Source organism: Psittacula echo, assembly GCF_963264785.1.
Source record: "Psittacula echo genome assembly, chromosome: 7".
NCBI classification, from domain to species: Eukaryota; Metazoa; Chordata; class Aves; order Psittaciformes; family Psittacidae; genus Psittacula; species Psittacula echo.
In genome coordinates this window covers 46,465,399-46,483,511 of record NC_137740.1, presented here as the reverse complement: position 1 = coordinate 46,483,511, position 18,113 = coordinate 46,465,399, and the positions used below count along the sequence as shown (strand labels likewise).

The 18,113-nt window shown below is 38.1% G+C and overlaps 1 protein-coding gene across 5 annotated transcripts in view; it reads right to left on the bottom strand.

Moving 5' to 3' along the window:
• Positions 1-6,929: 6,929 nt before the first annotated feature.
• Positions 6,930-18,113, bottom strand: part of CUL3 (cullin 3) — a 62,137-nt gene continuing 50,953 nt past the window's right edge. For 4 of the 5 annotated variants that reach the window (XM_080622687.1, XM_080622685.1, XM_080622686.1 and 1 more), the window contains 6 exons: positions 16,364-16,488; positions 15,937-16,033; positions 14,820-14,954; positions 10,007-10,193; positions 8,150-8,295; positions 6,930-7,401 (listed from right to left, as the gene is read on the bottom strand). In XM_080622687.1, the coding sequence (XP_080478813.1) occupies positions 7,270-7,401; positions 8,150-8,295; positions 10,007-10,193; positions 14,820-14,954; positions 15,937-16,033; positions 16,364-16,488 (822 nt within the window). In that variant the 3' untranslated portion in view covers positions 6,930-7,269. Of the gene's footprint in view, positions 7,402-8,149; positions 8,296-8,778; positions 8,911-10,006; positions 10,194-14,819; positions 14,955-15,936; positions 16,034-16,363; positions 16,489-18,113 lie in introns of those variants that run through there. The other variant, XR_013957346.1, reaches the window with a different exon arrangement.

Genomic DNA, 18,113 nt, shown 5'->3' with positions numbered 1-18,113 from the left:
ACATTAAACTAGTTACTGCAGTGATGCAAATGAGACTGACACTGCAGCTGCCAGCCCAAGCAAATTCCCATCTGCTTCAGCAAAGGGAAGGCAATGGGGGAGAGAGAGAGGATGATGCTGCTGCAGTCTGTAATGGTGTCAGGTGAGAGCCAGTCCACTGATAGCACCAATTATGCAGCAACACCACCACCCTCCAATCCCTCTTCTGAGACCCAATGGCAAGACAAGGGTCAGGAAGAGGAACAAAGAACCTCTGTGTACCTGAGTCAGCTTTTCTACTCCTGATGCCCTAAGATGCCTGAGACACACATGGTTATACAAATGCCTCTGACAGATACTGGTTCCCTTCCAGTTACACGGGTGGTGGCCACTACAGCCACAAACAGCACAAACAGCAGAAAGCAGGCTCTAGTCATTCAGATGGCTCAAATTCAAGCAGTTTGAACTTGGGTAAAAGTAGAAAGCCTGCCAAGTTAAGTGCATGTAATCAAAGATGCACAAGTTTCTTAGCAGAAACTCCTATGCAGCTCAAGCCTCGATGCCCACAACAGGCACACGCAGCATGCCCCAACATGCTGTGAAGTACACTTTGCCCTTTAGTAACAAATAGGTCACAAAAGGGCACTGTATGTCTTTGCCTGACTACAGACATGCCACTGCAGCCACAAACAGAGTTTGAGAGAGATGGATTTCTACGACCCGGTCAAGGCAGCTTTTGCCTTCAGCTGCAACCAAATTTGGGCTATGTGTCTTCAGCAAGTTATGGGGCACTTGCGGACGGATAGATTCTTCCTCAGTTTTCAGCTTGTTTAAAATATATCAGAAACCCCCCAAAGCACTCCATACACACAAACCAAGATCCACTAAACATAATGAGCCAATTGGAGGTTACAGCAGAAATCAGTATTAGAAAACAAAGTCAAATCTGTTGACTTGACTATACAGAGCCAAAATCCAGCAGTGACCCTGGATGGTATCTTTGGGAGCCCTCTGCCCACATCCCCAGCATCAACGGAACTCCCACTCAGGTCTGTGTGGGACGAGGGGACAGACAGCTTGCCTACATGTGAATTGAAGAGCCTTGCTTCAGCGACTCATTTCTGACAGATTTAACCCACCAAGTTTTAGATAAGTTACACTCCAATTAAAAACCTCCCAGAAAAAGAAAGCAGGTACATCCAAACAAACCAAGACTTGCAGGGCCCAGCAAAGTGTTTATTCAATCAGTTTACATTCAGCATTGTTGAAGACAACTCATGGCAAAATTCTTAGAAGGTCAGCAGCAGACGCTGACAGAAACTGCACCCTCCCAAGCATTAATAAGAGCAAACCCCTATGAGCTTGTGAGCTTGCCAACGAGTCCAATCTCCAGCTTAACAAAAAAGCCAGGCTTACACGGAGTGAAGACTTCCAATTAATCCCTTTCCTGAGGACAACACTCTCAAGATACAGAATGATACACCCCAAATTCTAATTAAAAAAAACAAGTGTTGGCCTGCATCACACATGTTGGAGTTACAGACTTGCATAATTAAGTTGATAACAAATGGTATGGCAGACAAGCTGCAGCATTATTAGCTTCATCCTTAATCGAGTTTCAAAAGAAGCAATATCCAAACATCAGGTATTGGCAGAAGCAGCTCACAAGGTCTAAGAAACTACTCAGGTGTCACTGGTACTTAGGGCATGTTCTAGCAAACTTTGCAAAGAAAAAGCTGCACTCAAAGCTATGAACTACTATGAACTCAAGGCACTATCAGGCTCTGATGTGGCTTCACTTTGAGGACTTCAGGACTCTCCACTGTGATTTTTTTCTTCCCAAGAACAGGACTGCCAGAAGCTATTCATCAACAGTGAAGAGAATCTGCACCTCCTGGTGGATTCCCCTTCCCTCCCAGCTTCTCCTCAGGCAAACAGCAGCATGTGGCTGTCATACAACCATCTCTCCAATTTCTTGTCCACAGCTAATCCACATCAGCAGTTCCAGGTCCTGAGGAGATCAGACAGGCCTGTTTCTTCTAAACACCACCACACCTTCTTGCTTCAGGATAAACAGCTGCTGAGAGCCAGCAGACTGCGTCAGGCTGCCTGGAGACCCAGGCAGATATTGCTGTGCTAGTTTCAGTCACACCACATTTGCAAGATTTTCTTTAAAAGCAAAAAAAACCCATGAAAACAAAGGTCAGTGTGTGTCTGGCATGAGAAGCCTGAAGGACCAGGAGTACCTGCCTGAACCTCAAAGCCTTAGCATGAACTGAGGAAGAACCACAGTTTGTGAGAGGACTTCTCTAAAAAGGCTGATCTGTCCTTGAAAAACCTGGCTTAATTCCAAATGTAAAAATAAAGAAATGCATGTTAGATGCAAATACAGTGATAAGCCCCTTAAAGCCAGAACCAATGCTGTAGCTTTCCACATACTGGATAAATAAAATAGGATCACAACAAAGGCTTCAGGTACTAACATAACGAGAATAATACATACATAATAAAATGCTCAAGGTTTAACAACCACCTGCCCACCATCATCTCAGAACAAGCTTTGCTCCACACACCTCCCTTGCCCTCCCCAGAGATGCACCTTCCTCTCTGCATGACAGCCGATGTGCTATGGTGAAAGCAGAAAAGCCCCCCCACTGCAAGCACATGTCACTTTGCTGCCTAAACATTGCTTTCCCATGCATGCACTGCACCACCTTTGCTTTAGCTTCAGCTTCTGACAAATCAAACATCAATGCTTTGCAACTGTTTGAAGGATGAGACATACAAATCAAGCGAATGGCAGCAATATGGTGTGTTCAAAGAGGAAGAACAGAATAGCAGTCATTAAGATTGGAAGGTTCCTCAGTGGCTGTTATACCTGGAATAAAAGCTAAGTTTTGAACTGCAGGAGGAAGAATAATTAATAAAACATCACTGCTGTAAGTTCAAATGTTATTCCTCTTCCTATCCATAAACTTCATGTTCATCTCACTGAAAATAAATGTATTAGCTCCCATGGACTCACTACCCAGAGTTCCAGTTTTGGAGGAGAAAGCAAGGAAAGAACAAGACCCTGACAGAAGTGGAGCTGTTTTACAAACCTGACATGTATTAATGCCAACACAGCAGCACCCTCCTGCAGGGAGAGCTCTAGTCACATCGGGAAGGTCACACGGCACCTGGGAAGACCTGCTGCTGTGAAGGAGACCACAATACCTCAAAATGTAAGCCAGGTTGCACTGATGTGGCTGTTGTTGCACACTGCCTGTTTAGCACTGCTATTTGTTGAAGGTGTGCTGTGATTTTCACTTAAAACAACATCTTTACATTGTGACATTAATATTAATTTCTGCCATGCCAGAGTTAAAACATGGATAAAGCCAGCTGAATGATTGAGAATATTCAATCCAGTTCAGGCACACTCTGGGAACACTTCCCCACACACTGAAGAACAGAAAGTTGGGTGAATAATTCTCCTTTTATCCAGCTTTCAGTTGGATACATGTAAAGTTCTGTATTTTACAAACATGCCACATTCCACGAGACAGAGGAGTCATTAAACTCATGCTTCAGATTGAGCACATTGGTTATTTCATTTACTGTTCAAGAGAACATAATGACTATTAAGCAAAACTGGACTTCAGTATAGACATAAGAAGATGATGCCTCTTACCAGCATTATACACAGCTGTGAACCTAGCTCTGGATTGCCAAATCTTTGTTCTAAAGCCACAGAGGCTTCCGAGTAACAGGCAGCCAAGGATGAGAGCCCACCTTGCCTTTAACCACCGTCATTAACAAAGCAGATTTCAATTTAGCTATAAAGGTTCTGGCCAGTTTTGGACATATAACCAGACATCACACGTAGACCCAGCTGTTGCTGCTTTTGAGAAAAGGGGAAGCCCATCTCTGTGCAAGCTTATCCCCTAAACCATGCATCATGACAGGCTCTATTACCATATATATATGCCACCTGTACAATCTAATTATAATATATCTGAATAAAAATATGTCAGTAATCCAAAATATTTAGTGCAATGCTTCTGGTTTTTAAAGGTCCAGAAAAGTAAGTCTTTTGGCAGCTGCCAATTCTCAATAAGCAAAAGCAAGAAAACGAGACAGTATTACAGTGAGAGCTTTAGGGTCAACTGTGCAAAGTTTGTCTTTAGGAAAGGGGGTGAGAAGAGACATTTAATTCAGGAGTAGCTTAGCATCCAAGACTCAGTCTGCTTTGCAGACGTGACTAACATCAATTTGTTCTGCAGCAAACAGGGAAATTGCACGGATTAATTCTAGGAGACAAAAAGAGCAAGTCAAAGCTGTAAAGACAGTGAACACTGAAAACAGCAAGAACTGAATGAGGGAGATACAGGACAATCTTATTCGTTACGATAGCAAATGAAGTCTACTCTCAACCCTCTAAAAAAAACTTGTAGACAAGCAAACCACATGCCTTCGTACCTTCAAACAGCTATAAAACTCCAAACCTACTTCTAAATAAAAAAATTAGAAGTTGTAAACTCCATCTTAATTATGTCATTACTGCATTTAGCTGCATGTTAAAGCAAAGAAACCAAACTCACTAATAATTACATTCAATTTGTGTGACTACAATGCTACCAATGAAATTTTATACAAAATTACAAAGGAGTTTTAAATGGAAATTAAGAAAGGCAGCAAAAGTGAAATAAGATAAGGCATAGCAGAATTCTGCTATGGACTGTAAGAGAAGGACCACAAACATACACAGAGCTTAAAGGCACATGCATCAAACTCACCTTAAGCAAAGTTCGAGTGACATCTTGTTCTCTCTGACCAGTTTTCACATTCTCTTCAGATCTTGTTGTTCAATGGTAAAGGGCACACTTCCAAAAGGTGACTTCAGAAAAAAACCACTTTCTGAATAAATTAGTGTCTTCAAAACTCTAATGGAAACTAGACTCTTAGTATTTGTTACTGAAGATAGCCATCATCACCTGTTATTATTTTAGCAAACACTAGCCCATGTAGCTTGTAAAAATAAACACCCTTAAACACGTAATTATACAGTCATTCATACAACAGTCAGGCTAAGCACTTCCAAAAGCCGTCAGAGGTAGAAGCTTCAGCTGATGCACAGCAGAAGTGCAATTGCAACATGAAGGATGAACTCCTGTCATGGATAGCAACATTAGTATCTGTATAAGCTTCACAGGGAAAAAAAAATACATGAACACCTTTCTCCCTGAAAAGCACATGGGAAAGCAATAACATGCAATTATCACAACATTCATGCATAAAAGAAAACCTTTACATTGATATATGGAAGAGTGAGTTACACTTTGAGGAAGATGTTTCTGATGACTTAAAACACAGTCCAAACCCCAGAACTCATTCAACCTCTATTTAGCCTTGTACTATGGCTAAACAGTGATTACGTTTCTACTTAAAGTTTTGCATATACTGTACAGGGACACACAGGCATTTTAACAACGGTCAGCATCACATTTTCAGAATGGCCGATGGACTAGCTGGTTTCTTTTGGAGCTAAATGCTTGATGAACAATGGCAGGAAATGTCCCTCAGCCACCTCCCCTCTGATGACTTAAAAGCTAATACATGTGTGTGTCGGCGGGTGTGCAGGACTTAAGTAAAAGCTTCTTACACAAGCTTCAGAATAGTCAGGCTAAAAATATCACCCAATTCCAGGCTTTTCTCTGTAGAAGAAACATCCTACTACTGAACAATAGCCAGGGTTTGTATCTTAACAGACCAGAGAGGTGTGAAATTGGGGACACATTATGAACACTCTCCAGTCCAATTGCTACATCACACCACCACCACATATTTTATACAGCTAATCAAGAAACACTCTGGCAGTATCTTAATGTTCTACAACTAAGTTTTTTGTTTCAACTGCAGTACTACGTGTTGGGAAGCACATCCCAACTATATTTTTTTATATCTACAGATGAAAGTAATGTTAACCAAGAAAAAAAACCAAACCTGTTTTGAATTACAACAGAAAACAGCTACGGCTGAGAAACCATGTAATATGTAATACATGCACTGGAATGTCAGAAATATTGTTTAATAAAAACTCTGCAGTACAATGCACACTTTGAACAATTTCTAACTATAAGAATAATGATGCCACTAAACTGCAATTTGTAAGCTATTTTTGCAGCATACTGGTAAGAAAAAAGTTCCAGGGTAAAAACTAAAAAATTCATTACAGTAACAATTTTTTATTGCATGTTTAAAATGCACTCTTAAAAACAAATAGTGCTTGCTGGCTTCTCTTTAATCTCCTGAAATATGCGTTTAAGATGGGAAGCTCTGGGGCTATGGATCCATCTATGATGTTTATGAACAAAATATAATCCCAATACGTTTCCCCAGGAGACAGTACTTAGTTCCAAAAGATTGTCGACCCTGTACTCTAACACACTTATTTGTTTGTGTACACTAAATCCATTTATTTTAAATTTATTTTGTCTACATTTAGTGAAATAAAAACATAGCCCTGTACAATCCACCATCAGCAGTGAGTACAACAGCAAAAATTATTATACAGTTTATACACACTAAAATCTTTTCCTTCTTCCTATAAAGAAACCAGAACCTAATCAATATAGAGTTTAATTTAGAAGAACTCAAATTACAGAAGGGAAAGCCAAAGTTACTATGGTCATTTCTGAGCCCCCAGAAGCTCCTGATTCATGTTGTCGGAACAGTGAGTGCAGCTGGAAGAGTGAAACATGCTCAAGTTTTCTTCTTGGGTCTTCAAAAAATTACCAAATATTTAAATTAAACATGGCTAGTTAAAAGAAACATTGGAAGCAGAGCAATATAACTGAGAATTCTGCCCTACCAGTTGTGGTTTCTTTTAAACCCAACTTATACAATGCGTGAAGTGCTAAGCAACACTACAGAAACACATTTACATCAACACTGAAGACCTGGGGAAATGAAATTCCAACAATTTTATTTTTTTTAAATGAGCTGTATTTTCTAAATTTGTTTTTATTTTTCTGTTTTCATACAGTATTGAAAACAAACGCGGCACATTCACATTTTCCCGAAGAATTGTAAGGATGATCTCTACAGGGATAACGTTGAAAAGCCTGAAGCTCAATCAATTGATGTTGAAAACTCTCAAAAGGAGTAAAAGGCTTGATCTGAATGGTCTAGAACATGTACTGTAATTTAATAGAAGAGATGGTCGTCTTAATATTAATGATTTAAAAGAACTTCCCAGTTCATGCGAAGAGTATAGTCCAAGAATAAATCAAATTTTCTGAACGCATTTTATGCTACGTAAGTGTATACTTTGCGATCCTCAGGTGTTCGTGCCAAATATTCTCTCTCAATAAGTCCTTCAATACGTTTTTTAATAACAACTGGACTTGGTAAGAATCGGGCCTTCAGCTGCTGAGTTACCTAAAAAATAAGGTCAAAGCCAATAACGTAAGACACCACACGACAAGTAAGATCATTTAGTATCCTAACTGACCAACATCATCAGAAAAATACATTTAGACAGGGCTGGCTACAACTGTGAAGGGTAAGAAGCAGTCTACAAACTTCTGATAGTCTGTCCGTCTGTCCCTTCCCCGTCACCTGCTTTATCATTTTTGGGTATAATTCAAAGAACTGAACCTTTACTGAGGCATGGTCACAACCTGAGAATCCTCTCAATTTCACAACCCTAAAGGAGTTCAAGAATGGAAAACATGTACTATTCCCAAAGATGCCAGAATTCAGGAGTTAAGAGCAGCAGGACTTTCTCTTTCCTAAGAGCTCAAATCTCTCGAACCTGGACCCAACAGTCAGTAACAGCATCAAAGCAGACAATAATTCACGTTAAGTACAGAGGGTTTTGTTGCCAACTTATTTCAAAGAATTTGATTAACACCACAATAGGACTAAAAGGAGGAAGTAAAATCAGATATACCCATGAGCACATCCTAAACTGAAGGGTAAGGATTTAGATCTCTTGAGATACACAGAGTATCTGATACAGAGAGTAAGGAAAGGGTTGGGGGTGGGAGGGGAAGGGGAAAGGATGGATTAAACACAGCATCTCTCAAAGCCCTTCAGAATCACATCAGAGCTGTATAACTTTCATGAATTAATAGGGAAAACAAAAGAATTCCCAAGCCCATATCAAATCTGTGTACACGTATACCTCTGCTACTAGCACATTGTGTTGCATCTTCTTTCTAGATTTCATTATCCGAACTATAGCAGCTTCTATCTCATGTTTTCTGTCATCATCTACTTTCTGTCTTGTTTCTTTCCTTTCTGGATCAGATTCTCCTTGTTTGGCAGCAACTTAAAGAAAAGAAAGCATATTAGCAAAATTTAAATTGATTTCCTTGTGTAAGTGTTAGCTTTCACTATTTATTTCATCAAGTTATATTTTCCTGAGTTTTGACATTCTTAAACTTGATCTTTTTGATGAAAAGCAGCCTTAAGAACATATAACACTTTTTGGCGTATTTTGATAGCAACTGACAAGCTAACAATCTGTTGTTTTATTATTGCTATGTTAAAATTTGAACAGCATTCAAATCTGCTTACAGGCACCACCAACCCCCATGCTCCCATTATTTTTCTTTAATATAGCAAACAATCCAGTAATTAAAATAGAAATGGATTAAAAGTTTACTTCACAAACTAGTTAAATGCTTTAAAAGTTTGTCAGTCAGAGGAAACAGTCCAACTTTATCTTCTCCAACTTATTTATATTCTTTGTATTCTGTTCTGCTCTTCTATTCATGCTTTATTTCTACCCTTATGTCTAGCTTTTCTTACCCTTTCACCCAAGCATCATTATAACCAAGCCTTTCTCCAACACCGACACCACTATACCACTTCCCCCCGCCCTTCTTCACCCCAAAGGCTCAAGTATTTTTCAGTTTTCAAGAGATTCGCATAAAAAGTCTTCTGTGTAAGACAGAAACATAAAACCATAAAATCAAGTTTTGCTCTTAAACTACCCTCAACCCCAAAACATATTCCCTATTCACAGACAATCTTGGAGTGGAAAATAAAAAGCAGAATTCCATTAAAGCTTCAGCAGTTGCCTCAGGATTTGCTTTAATTATGCCAGGGAAATGCCTTGGGCCTTGATCAGAGGATTCTCAACGTTTAGCTGCTGCTCACCTGCTCCCCAGAAAAATTCTCAAAACATGGCGAATGTCTTGATATCGCAGCACCCTGCATGTGCATGGAGAGACAGCCTAGCTCTCACGCAGAGGGATATACACAATGCCATGCATGTAGGTACTGTGTTTTACAGGCATACATCCCTGCACACAGTGTGCTGCACATAAGCCCAGCAAGTTATATTACATGCAACAAACAGCATGTGAATTACCAATGTTGCACTTAAAACACTGCCAGTGATCCTGTATATTTTATATACAGAGATCTGCAAAGTCAGAAAACATTTTTAGATGTACTAAAACTAAGAACTAACCTTCCAAAACACTCTATGAAGTGTACCCAGACAAATGCTACAAATCAGAAATTATTTCCAGACTAAAGGTATCAATGTTACTTATGCAAAAGACAAACCAACACTTCCATGAAGTGGTGTTGTACTGATGAGGTTCTATTTATCAAACCCAAATCATTGCCTAAAAACATTACAGCTACCTGGCACTTGGAAATGGCTGTTGTACCATGGGCTGTGAAAACATCACTCAATTTCACAGCAGCAGAGCAACTTATAAGACAATTTTCTTATTCATGAATCAATCAGTACCATATTTTTAATTTTATTAAAATTTTAATTTTATTTCTTTCAACATTTCATTCTAATAGCTAATCACAAATTCTGTAAAGTAAAAGGCTTAACTATGACTTCCACACTTCTCTCAGTATTTAGATTTTCACTTTGATAAAACTAATCATCAACAAAAGAGATATATTATTTCATTTCTTTTACTTGTATGGATATCAAATCCTGCAAAAGATAATTTGTCATTTTTAAGGCAGTTTTGGGACTGCAAGACAGTAGAACATACAGCTCACTTACCCGTCTGAATCTTGACCCTGTGTAGTTTAGATGTGAACTGATCATTCACTGTAAATATATGACCATTTTCTATTTCTTTTGATTTAGGCTCTTTTGTGAGAACACGTTGCGTTGGTTTTCCACATGCAAGGGACTGTAGGGCTCTAACCAGTTCTCTTTCGGGGATATCAGTCTCTTGTTGAATTTCCTAAAGAAAAACGTCTTAGTTTATGGCTATGGCAGAAATAAGTACCATGTTTTGCAACAACAGCATTGATCACTTAATGTCCACCTTCAAGGACACAAAATACTTCTGTGACAGTTGAAGGTCTTGAAAAGTTTGAATTCATTCAGTAGCAAGATCATCCACCCGGGTCAACACACAGACAGTGATGCTGTCAAGTAAATAGTCACCATGAGCTGAAAATAGAGAAATGAATAACCAGCAGTTTCATTTCACTGCAATTTTTGAGAAGGCAGAAAGGATTTGTTCACTGTTTCCAACATTTGCTGTACAGTGAAACCAAACCTTCTAATTAACTCAGTGATAGAAACCATCCATAGTGTTCATGAGCATTCCTAAGAACTGCGTAAATGTATTTGCATTCAGCAACACTGTTGAAAATAAGATCTTTACAAAGGAGGGCCATGTGTTAGGCAAGTCACCAGTGATCATGAATTAGTAAGCAAATTTTACTGGATGCAGAACGATGTGTAAGCATGCTCTAGCAGTAAGGCAACTACTACTGCTTCCTGAAAACCTGTCTACTGAGCTCCTACTTATTAGAAGTTCATTTTGGCCTTATCTCTATTTTCTTCCTTTTTTTAGTTTGAGGAAACTGCAGACATACCTGATTTCAACATTTCCATTCAGACTTGAGGGACCTCTAGCAGCCAGATTAAACTACCAAATAGAAAAAATAAACCTCACAGACATGTAACTGTCCACATGAGCTGTCACTTTCTCAGCTTTGACACCTTCAGTTCTAAGAACAATAAAACTCTTACACTGTCCCCATAAATTCCTAATTCTCACAACACATAAGTCAAACTGATGACCTTCAGGCTAAAAGCAGCAGTAACGACTCCCAGTGATCAAAATGCTAAGATCTGTGAAGAACTGTAAAAAACTTGTTAAAAAGTTCTTTAAACACCGACCAGAAAAAAACCCCAGACTTTGGAGTACAACTAGTTTGTATTAAATGATGTTATTTCTTGAGTACACTCAAGCTTTTCAAAATCAATCCAGAAAAAGATGCTACCCTTCTGTGGTCACCTACCATGGACAACATGCAATAAAATCAATCTGGATGTACTGGCCCCTATTCAGACTCTGCAATTAACGACAGCACATCTCAAACACAGCATCTCACTAGACATCCTCGTATTTTAACTATTTTAACAAAACCTCTCTTCCCAAGCAGCTCACAGAAAATTACTGTTTCTTCGCTTTACAGAATCATAGAATCAACTAGGTGGGAAAAGACCTTTAAGATGACGAAGTCCAACCATTACCCCAGGACTGTCAAGGCCACCACTAAACCATGTCACTGACAGCCTCATCTACACATTGCTGTATTTGAAAACACAATTGTCACCTTTGTCACCTTCACAAAATTTTTCCAGATACAGCAGAAAGTAGTATTAAAAAAACCCCCAAAACCAAACAAAAAACCCCCACAACCTCAAACCCACAAACACCCAAACCCACTATAATCCTTTACATGGTCACAACAAATAGTCTTACTGAAACAGATTGATCAGCATAAATTTAACCAACCAAAGGCGACACTTAGATTTTAGGACTTAGGTGAAAGTAAAATCTTGAGACTACAAACCAAATACAGCTTATTAATGACATGCATGTTCCCAAACTATGATTTTTGATCAAGACTTAAAATGAATCCTTTCAAAACTAAATCACTTCCACAAGGAAATATATATACCCTGCTTTTGATGGAAGTGAAACAAAGAGCTAAAAAGGAATTCAAGTTTTTTTGATGCTAAACTTCACACTAACCACTATGTATTTCTGTTTATTTTTTTTTACTTCACAGCATTCCAACTCAGTCACTAACGTATGTGAACCATTTGGGCTTCAGAATTTATAAGCTAGCATTAAAATAAGAACAACAGGAAGAACTGCACTGCAATATGCTGCCTCAGAAGAAGGCAAAAACTTCAAGTTGGATAAAAAAAGTGCATAATTATGAATGTAAATGGGGATAACAGATGTTCTCGTGCTCTTTTTTTCCTTCGGTCTGTAGCATATCACTTTCCCAAACATATTTTTATACAGGCCTTTGATGTAACACTGAAAAATTTATATGTTTTTCCCTATCTCCAAAAATGCCTTAAAGACCACACTGGAGTCATGCACAAGAGCAGTACTGATTATCCAGTCTTAGTTCTAAAATTACTACCAGCTGAGCTTTATCTGGAGGCTACAAAAGAGATGATTCTAGGTATAAAACTGCTTCTGTCCAGTTCTACACAAGAAAAAAGCTTATTAGAAGGAAGATGTGCATGCAGAAGGCAATCAGAAGGAAAACATGTCATTTTGTTGCAATGTTGAAAATTTAGTTTGTTTTTCACTTGCAGATTTCCACTTGTGTATCTTCCAAAGCAGAGATCAGCAAAAGAGAAAACAGTTAAGCCAGTTTTGAACAGTCATCTAATTTTTGTAGAATTATGCAACAACTTCTACTACAGTCACATATGTATTTCTTCGTTAAACCTGAAGGAAGAACCAAAAATTTTCCCCTTTTTTTTTACGTTATCATTAAAAATTGTCCATTTCATGTTTTAAAACATTGAGATGTACTGTAAGCTAACAGAAAAATATGCTAAGTATTAGATGAGACTTGATTAGAAGAAACTGAATTCTTTGAAAATATTAGCATTCTTTGAAGGTTTACATGGAGTTCCTTTCTCTCAGATTCAGGTAACATCAACTTAGAACTGTACGTCCACCAGTTCTTTTGCATATATAAAACGTTGCTGTACAGGAAATACAACAAATGCATACATTGTTATGAAGGAATTTTACTATGCAACAATCCTTTAAGTTTCTGTAGTATCTTACGCATTTCTGTATCATCATTATCCCATTTTTCTCGTAATCACATGGCTTAATGGCTATTAGGATTATTGTGAGGATCTTGTCAATTTTGCAGTTAGTAATCATACTGAGTGCAAAACAAAATAGCAAAGTGCTCAACTGTGAAGGCAACTTCAAATTAATCTGTTCAGCTGAGAATCTGCAGAAACGCTTGTATATCAGACAGCTTTGTGCTGATACAAGTACATACCATGTCATCTCTCATGCTATGTCACTGTAAAAGCACTAATGTGATATTACAGAAAAATAACAGTTGCCCAGCACTCAGCAGTTTACATGTTATTCAATAATCAATGAACAAAGGTAAAATTCATTCTACTCTTAAGTTCTCATAAGCTTTCCTGGCTGGAGTTAAAGACAACTCCCACACACTTCACCAAAGAAACCAAACAAAACAAATATGCCTTCTTAATGTTTTAGTTACAGTGGGACACTAAGAGTTTAAGAACTCCCAAACCAGAAACAAACAAAACATATACAATCTAAAAGCACATGGACATATTTATCTATCATCTGGTCTTAAGTAAAATAAATCATAATTTAGAGCATGTATTAAAAATTGTACTTTTCACTGCTCTACCACGTCATTTTTTCATATATGGGTAAGACTGTACTACTCACAAAGCCTACAGTTTTGTGGAATAAGGTAGCCACCAGCCCAATTTCAACACCAAGAAAAAAAAATGAGCTGTTAAGTCCCCCTCTTCTCCCTCCTACTGTCTCCCCCTGCCTCCAAGAATTATGCAGAGAAAGTACTCAAAGCTGTAATGCTCCTACAATAGATTTCACAATACACAAGACTTTTTTTGCTGTAAAATAATCTTTTTTTGAACTATGAGTAGTTTATTACAAGCCTCTTATCAAAACCTGCCTTCCTTAATCCCAACTGAGACTGTTTCAAAGAAACATTCTTCATTAACAGGCTAGAAGTATGCCAATAAGCTGAAAACAAAATCCAAACAAAAAGGCAAATGATTACTATGCACAGCACAGTCAAAAGAAGATGAAAAATCTGGAAATCCAGTCTGATTCAAACAGCACCCACACTGCTCTTCAAGGCTGCCAATGCTCTCTCAAACAGAAGATAATGTCTAAAGCAAAACTACTGACATTAAAATACAATGGTCAAACCTCATAGGCACAGGATCCTCCTCCACTCCGAAAGCTGCCTTCATCACTGTCTATCAGCTGACCACTTCAAACTTTCCCAGCATTGCCCCTCAAGTCTCCTTGTTAAGAATCTATCCGGACCTTCTTTATTGTCTTTTCTGGCTCACCAGCTCAGAGAAGGGATGAAATTTCTTTGATTCATCCTACAGCTAACTCCAGTCTGCCAATTTAAGCACTTCAGTGTTTTTAAGCCAGGATACAAACCCTTTTCCACCCTTTGGCCTCTAAACCCAATTTCTCAAAGATAAAATGAGCAAATGGAGCCACCGGCTGCATTCCAACTTCAGCTTTTCTATAGCTCTCTGACCTAGGAATAACCACACTCACAATTCTTCAACATTCTGAAAACTCCTATCCCCACATAATTCCCTCCCCTAGGACTGCTTCCCAGGTGCATTGCTAACAATCTGCTTCCTGTATTTATTGGCCTGATCCACACTCAAATAGAAGAAGAGACAACCAATCTTCAAAAGTCTATTCAAGAGGTCAAGAAAGTGCCTAAAACAGTTACTTAAAATCATGTGAGAATACCACAACACTTACCTCAAATGTATATTTTTCTCTGTTGTTGAAGAGCATTAATATCGTCATCTGGAAAGTGGAGACTTGCAATATGTGCTTCCGTGTATTTGAGCCAGTTACTTGGGCACCTCCTACGCCAACCTCTGAGCCATCTTCCTGTTTTAAAATTCCAAAACTGCTATTAGATTATTCCCCACTGCAAAATATCTTACCTCACTACAATGAAGTTATATGATGAATTATCTACATAGGAGATCAGTGTACACAAGCGACAGAACAGCATACACCTGGCAGCATAACCACAATGTCTCTCCAGTAGCTTAGAATCACAGGGTGATTGAGGTTGGAGTCCCACAATCCAGCCACCACTCAGTCAGGCTATCTAGAGCAGGGTGCCCAGGGCTGTGTCCACTCAAGCACTGGGCATCTCCAGGGACAGAGACTCTACCACCTCTCTGGCTCCTGTTCCATTACTCCAGTTCTCTTAGCTTTAAAATTTTCAAGTAATACAATTTTAACACCCTTACAAAAGCACATTATTAACACTTTGTGCTATAATAATTTTTCATTCTGTGTTTTCTTCCATGCTCCCATTTCTAAAATGCTAAGCTAGAGGTAATACTGGTCTAAATCTCTACAAAATTATTTTCTGGTATACATAAATATTAAGCACTAATACTTCTATTAAATCTACTAAGATTCTTGAGTTTGACAAAAGTGCTGTCTACATTGCCAGCACTCTGCATATGAAAAGCAGGCTAAACTGGGGTTATCAACACTTTTTCACACTAAAAAAATTACAGAGAAACAAGTTTCATTTCGCTTTTGACCAATTAGCAGCCAAAAATCCCAAAAATACTCAACCACTGAGGTCCCTTCAAGTTCAAAATTACTACTTTCCTACAAGGTAATGAAAAGATGATGCTGAGTGATGCATTCAAACTAGATTTCAAATTAGATTCAGACAAAACTGCTACAAAGGAAGAATCAGACTATAAAGCCAATGAAAGGCATCTTTTTCATGTTCTTATACTATCAGTGGCTAAGCCTTCATTTTATAAAATCCTGAAGTTGTCCCAAATGTGCATTTGCTTATTTTTAAAAAAGATACAGTATTTTCATAACCTTGATACTTTACCTTTTTAACAGGCCCATAGAAAGTGGCATTGAGATCTGCAGAACCCATATGGTGCTGGAGTGTCAGCTGTCGCCCACTATGTTTGGCTAAATAAAATCTGTAATATAATTGAATTGAAAACTTAATACATAGCTCATCTATCCAAGAGAAAATTGTTTTAAACAGTTACACAGACTTTTCATAGACATTAAGTTAGAAACTTCTAACTTTTGCTTTTTCAAATCATTAACTCTTGTTAGATTTCTACTTTAAGTAGTAGCTCCCCAAAACCCAAGCCCCATAATGTGATTATTGCAGTCCCCAATTTTCTCATGAACTGAAGAGCAGCAGTACGCTAGCATGTCTTTAATGGTAAAATATATCTGTATGTTAAGTTTATAAAGTATCTTCTTAAAACCTCTACTGAAAAATCTGCTTTAATAGATACCTTCTAAATATTTCAAAAGCATGTCTGGGAGCTGGAGGGATGTTGCACTTTGGTGTGGCTGACTGCGTAGGCCAGTAACCTGTTGTGAGGACCCGCACTGTAAGATCAACACCACCTAATGAAACCTAAGGATAATTGGAAGAAAACATACACTATTTTAAAACAGGACCATGTTTCATCAAATTTCTGTATTAGCATAGAATATATAGAATTTTCACAGACTAAGAAAAATATAGACATATATCTATGCATATTATTTTTACAAAGCCAGACAAATGAATTCATCATTATCAGAATAAATGGTACAGCAAAAATCCTCCACATTATTTCCCTCTGGCATTTAGGAATGTAAAGAATTTAACAAAATAAATTCTTAATCAAGAATGAAATGTCTGTGATCATAAACAGAACTCATAATACATACAACAATTCTTTCTAAACAGGTTTTTGACTGCATACAGTAAAGCCAGGTTACTAAAGGTATCCATTTCAAAGCAACTGTTTATAAATATACTCTCTGGAATCAGAGAGTAACACTGAATATGTAACATTAAACCATAGGGAGCTTTCCCTGCAATTTACCTCTGGACTGCAATGTAAACAGTTACTCACTTTTACAGACACAACCTAGGCACATTCCCTAAAAATAGCTATAACTATAAATATTTAGCACTGGTTAGGAAACATTCTACAGCTGAATTGCTGATCTATAAAGTATTTGTATTAGAAGGTGATAAACATCTGGCTATCAGCGAGGCACAGTCCTCGCTAGGTATCTTAGCTAAGCTGAATATTATTAAACTTAATTCAAGGAACACAAATTATGGACAAGAAAACCCAAAGCATACTATATCCAACTTGTTATAAACCAACTACACAGAAATAGAGCATATTATATTTCAGTAGGTCAAAACTGTCATATGAACTCAGAAGCTTTCACTATTAAATAGCAGAGTAGCATTTCCACGCGCTGCGGAAGAGTTTTTATACTGTGCATGTTGAATCCCTGTGTGCATCAGCAACCTTGTGCCTAGGAAACTTCTGAAAAATCTAGAGAGACCGGGGACAGGCTACTCGTACAGAAATCCCTTTGACTGAATTTCATTAAGCTTTAAGAGGAACAATTTGTACAAGTATGTAAACACCCATGTAAAGATTGTTCTGTAGCCAACATTACTGTCCTGCTTCTAATTTCATATCACTGATGTCATGAGGCTCAGAACAGAAATGCAAACAGGCATTCAGACACAAAAACCTAGTTCACCTCTGAATCACAAAAAAATTAAAAGCTTCAATAGTTTTCTCCTCCCAGCCAAGGTGTAGGGAAAAGTCATCAATGCAGACAGAAAGCCACAGAAAACAACTTTATCTAGAACAAAAACATCTTAGTTAATATGGCAACTGTTTCCCAAGTTTTTTTAGCCTTAGCCAGACCAGAATACAGCATTTATTTAGAAGGCCTCACCTCAACAAATGGAAGCAGTTTATTTTACAAGATGTCTTTTCAGCATAAAAATGATATGAACCAATGGAAAGTGTCCTGAAGTGATCTAATCTTTATAAAACAAACGGATGTTTCAGGATTGCAGTTGTAGAAATTACTCATCATCTATAAGCCTGGACTTTGCCTGGTGCTGAACTTTCCATTTACTGACAGCAAACCAATCACCTGCACCATCCTTGGCACTACCTGTATCTCAGGATGTAGAATCCAGCAGGAAACTCTGCAGGTAGGATTATTTAGAGAAGA